The sequence below is a fragment of the Camellia sinensis genome, chromosome 13 (assembly GCF_055761805.1).
Source record: "Camellia sinensis isolate YWXY chromosome 13, ASM5576180v1, whole genome shotgun sequence".
Taxonomy (NCBI): Eukaryota; Viridiplantae; Streptophyta; class Magnoliopsida; order Ericales; family Theaceae; genus Camellia; species Camellia sinensis.
In genome coordinates, this window is record NC_138973.1 from 141,212,507 (window position 1) to 141,216,562 (window position 4,056).

The 4,056-nt window shown below is 37.3% G+C and overlaps 1 protein-coding gene across 1 annotated transcript; it reads left to right on the forward strand.

Annotated features, from left to right (window-relative positions):
- Positions 1 to 1,945: 1,945 nt before the first annotated feature.
- On the forward strand, positions 1,946 to 3,390 carry LOC114306953 (uncharacterized). The gene is made up of 4 exons (XM_082900936.1): positions 1,946 to 2,414; positions 2,629 to 2,858; positions 2,975 to 3,163; positions 3,244 to 3,390. Exons 1-4 carry the CDS (start codon positions 1,946 to 1,948, stop codon positions 3,388 to 3,390), a joined length of 1,035 nt encoding a protein of 344 aa, XP_082757062.1.
- Positions 3,391 to 4,056: the final 666 nt, after the last annotated feature.

Consider the following 4,056-nt stretch of genomic DNA (forward strand, 5'->3'; position numbering starts at 1 on the left):
TCATAGCTACTTCCATTGAAGCTGTTGAATTCTTCCTCATTCATCATACATTAAGCTAGAAAGGAAAGCATCAACCTTCCTCATTCGTAGCTTCTTCCTCATTCATCATTGTTATGGAGGATTTGTCTTATGAAAATCAGCAAATAAATGTTTATGAGAAACATAGTGAAGGAAATGTGAGTTTCTCTTCTTCTTTTTTCCAGCGTCGTTCAGATAACCAGAGTCGAATTATATTATTTTGTTCGGAAATCTACTACCGAAATAAGTATTTAATTTCGGAAGTTTTTGTCCGAAATAAGTTAACTTTTACAACATTCAACTTCCGAAATTTTAAAATTAATTTGGACAACTACTTTAGAAAATTAGCATTTTGTTCAACACTGTACTTCCGAATAAAGTAAATTTTTTTTTCCCATTTTATATTCCAAATTTGCAAACTGCATACCAAATTTATAGTTTCGAATTGTAAATTAATCTTTATAATGCCATTAAAAATTTGTAATGTTATACAAAACATGTAGGAATATGTGTCAACTCAAGGAAGTCAGGTTTGCACGGATTTTGTGTTAGACTACACTACTCAATTCACAACTGAACAGGTTCACTCTACGAAATTATAATGATTATGTTTCGAATTGCTCAACAAATGTAAATGTTTGATAATATTTATTTGACTTTGTAGGTATTCAAAAGTAAGGATGAATTGCTCAACTGGGTATGTGAAGTTGGAAAGAGAAATGGTTTCGTCATTATAATCAAAACATCAGACTATGGTGGAGGGAAAAAAAGACCCAGGATGTATCTTGCTTGTGAGAGGAGTGACCAATATAGAGCGACAAAGAAGTTAAAACATGATGGCAACAATGCATCAAGAATAACTGGTACGAAGAAGTGTGGTTGTCCTTTTGATATGAGGGCTCACAGGATTACCACACATGATGAATGAATATTGACCGTAGTATGCAGATTGCATAACCATCCATTTGCGGAGCACCTTGAGGGACATTCATATATGGGGAGGCTATCAAAGGATGAGAAAGCATTGTTAATAGATATGTCAGAGAGCATGGTTCGGCCAAAAGAAATCCTAGTAACCTTAAAATAGCGAGATGCCCTCAATATAAGCACACTTAAACCATTTACAATGTACGCCATCGAAATAGGGTGGTACAGAGAGCTGGAAGATCACAGATGCAACACTTATTGGGTGAATTGGCCAAGTATAATTACATTGAGCGCCATCGGTCTGAAGAGTCCACGATGACTGTGACAGACTTGTTTTGGGCACATTCTACCAGTTTGGACTTATTTCGGTCTTTCCCACATATATGAATTATGGATTGCACATATAAAACCAACAGATATCGTCTTCCTCTTCTTGAAATTGTGGGAGTGACATCAACTAAAATGACTTTCTCTGTAGCTTTCGCATACTTACAGTATGAGAGGGCCGATAACTATGCGTAGGTGTTAGCTACATTGTGTGATGTCATGGATGGTTTTGTTGTGCTAGCAATTATTATTACTAACAAAGAGCTAGCCTTGATGAATGCCATACATAAGATATTCCCGAGTGGCAGACATTTATTATGTCGTTGGCATATCAGTAAGAATGTACTGACCAAATGCAAGAAAATGTTTGAGACACAGCAAAAATGGGAGAAGTTCAACCATGAGTGGAACTCTTTAGTGTATTCATCTTCTGAAATTCAATATGATGAGCGTTTTAAATCATTACTTAAGGAATTCAGTAGTTATCCTGATGCAGTCAAATACGTCATGGATACTTGGTTGGTTCCTTACAAGGAGAAATTTGTGGCGGCATGAACAAACACGTGTATGCATTGTGGCAATGTTATAACGAACCGGTAAGATTACTTTTGTTCAATATGTTATTAATAAGTGCCATGTACTTGATTTTAATTTGACTTACATTAAATTGAACATGGCTGAGAGTGCACATGCAAAACTTAAAAGACAATTGGGTTCCTGTCAAGTCTCATTTCAGGCATCATTTGAGAAAATACACAGTCTGCTTGAGTTGCAACACACTGATATCAAGGCTTCATTTGAGAAAAGTCTAACTGCTGTGCAATATCAATTTAAACCTTCTCAGTTTAGGGAGCTACGGGGTAATGTGTCTATCTCTGCATTAGAGTATTTGCTTGTAGAGAGTAAGAGAGCCAATTCCATTGGTATTGATGTTGAAGCTTGTGGATGCGTCATTCGCCACACTCATGGTTTACCTTGTGTCCATGAGATTGCTGACTACATCAGACAAAGTCGTCCTATACCACTTGCTACCATACATTCACAGTGGAGGCAACTTCATATCTCCATATGCAAGAAAGAAGAGGAAACGGAGATGAGTTGTCATGCAGAAGTAGAGTTGTTTGTGAACAAGTTTAATGAAAGTGATAGAACCATGCGGTTGGAGCTTTTGAAGAAGTTAAAAAATATTGTATATTCGGGAAGCACTTTTTTTGTTGAGCCGGAGGTGAAGCCCAAAACACGTCATCGGGATCATAAGAAGATCAATGTTTCTACCCGTCATGACCCGTGTGCATTTGAGTTCGTGCAATCTGGACATGATTCCTTCTCACCTAGACACTCAAATCACTACATTAGCTTCTACTCTGGAAACCAAGAAGAAGCGACCTGTTAACGGAAAGAAGAAGGTGAATGTGAAAGGGAAGGTATACATTACTAGAGCAGTGAAACCTGGTGCATATGTTGATGCTTTCCCTTCTGGGTTGAAACCATACATTAAGTTTGTCAAGGATGTAGCTGCATATGGGAATTGTGGTTTCAGGGCTATAACTGCTTCAATTGGTCATTCAGAAAATGATTGGGCTCAGGTTAGGCATGATCTGTTAGGTGAGCTGCATGCACACAAAGAGGAATACATTACACTTTATGGGTCCTACGAAAGGTTTGAAGAATTGACAAGCATATTGTCATACTTTGAAGACAGTCCTGGATACTCACATTGGATGACTATGCTAGACATGGGGCATCTTGTTGCATCGTGCTACAATCTTGTGTTATACCACTTGTCATTACAGCAATGTCTCACATTTTTACTCTTAGAACAGTGCCAGTACCTCAACTTGATAGACGTGAGATTGCCATTGGGTTTGTCAACGGAAATCATTTCGTCCAGGTATAACAGAAACTTATCAATTTGTGTATGTACAAGAAGTTATGAGGTATGACCACTAACTCAATTGACATTTGGTGCAGGTTTTGTTGCAGCCAGGCCATCTAGTTCCTTCTATAGCCACTAATTGGAGAAAATACCATCACCCTTGCGCTGTCGACTGGGATGATACATATATGCGCCGAATTCAACATTTTAAGGACATTATTCATGATACTGTAGCTGCTTGAGAGACATTTGATGTTGTTGATGTCACATGACACATGTATGCATTTGACAATGTTAGAAATATGGAAGAAATTAATGAATGTGTTTTTGATGTTGATGTGTTCTGTGGCATGGATTGAATGTTATCGACCATTGTTACCATTCCATTGTAATAAGAAAATATCATTTACAAAATCAACGACCATTGTTACCATTCCACTCTAATAATAAAATGTCATTTTCAATGGTATCAACCATTGTTGCCATTTCATTCTGATAAGAAAATATTGACCACTGTTACCATTACAACAATATCATCTTACAAAAAACACCACAAAAAATTCATCAACTAACAAATAACATGTCACGAATCAGCTGTATGTCTACGCCTAGGCCAACGACTGTATGTCAATGTCGGAGATGAAAAGCGACCTCTAGTATAACTAGGTCCAGCAGAACTAGGTCCAGCTTCGTCAATGTGCTGACCTTCAAGGACATGGGTCATAGTCTCGATAGCCTGGTAAAGTCGATGAGGATATCGAATCCCCTCCTCATAACCAGCCTCAATAATAGGATGTGAAATCTGTTGTGCATGTGTAATACGCTGCATTTGAAAAGAATATCATATTTTAGGTTTTTATATCAGAAAATAAAAAGTAAGTTACAAATGCATAAAAGAGGATAATATA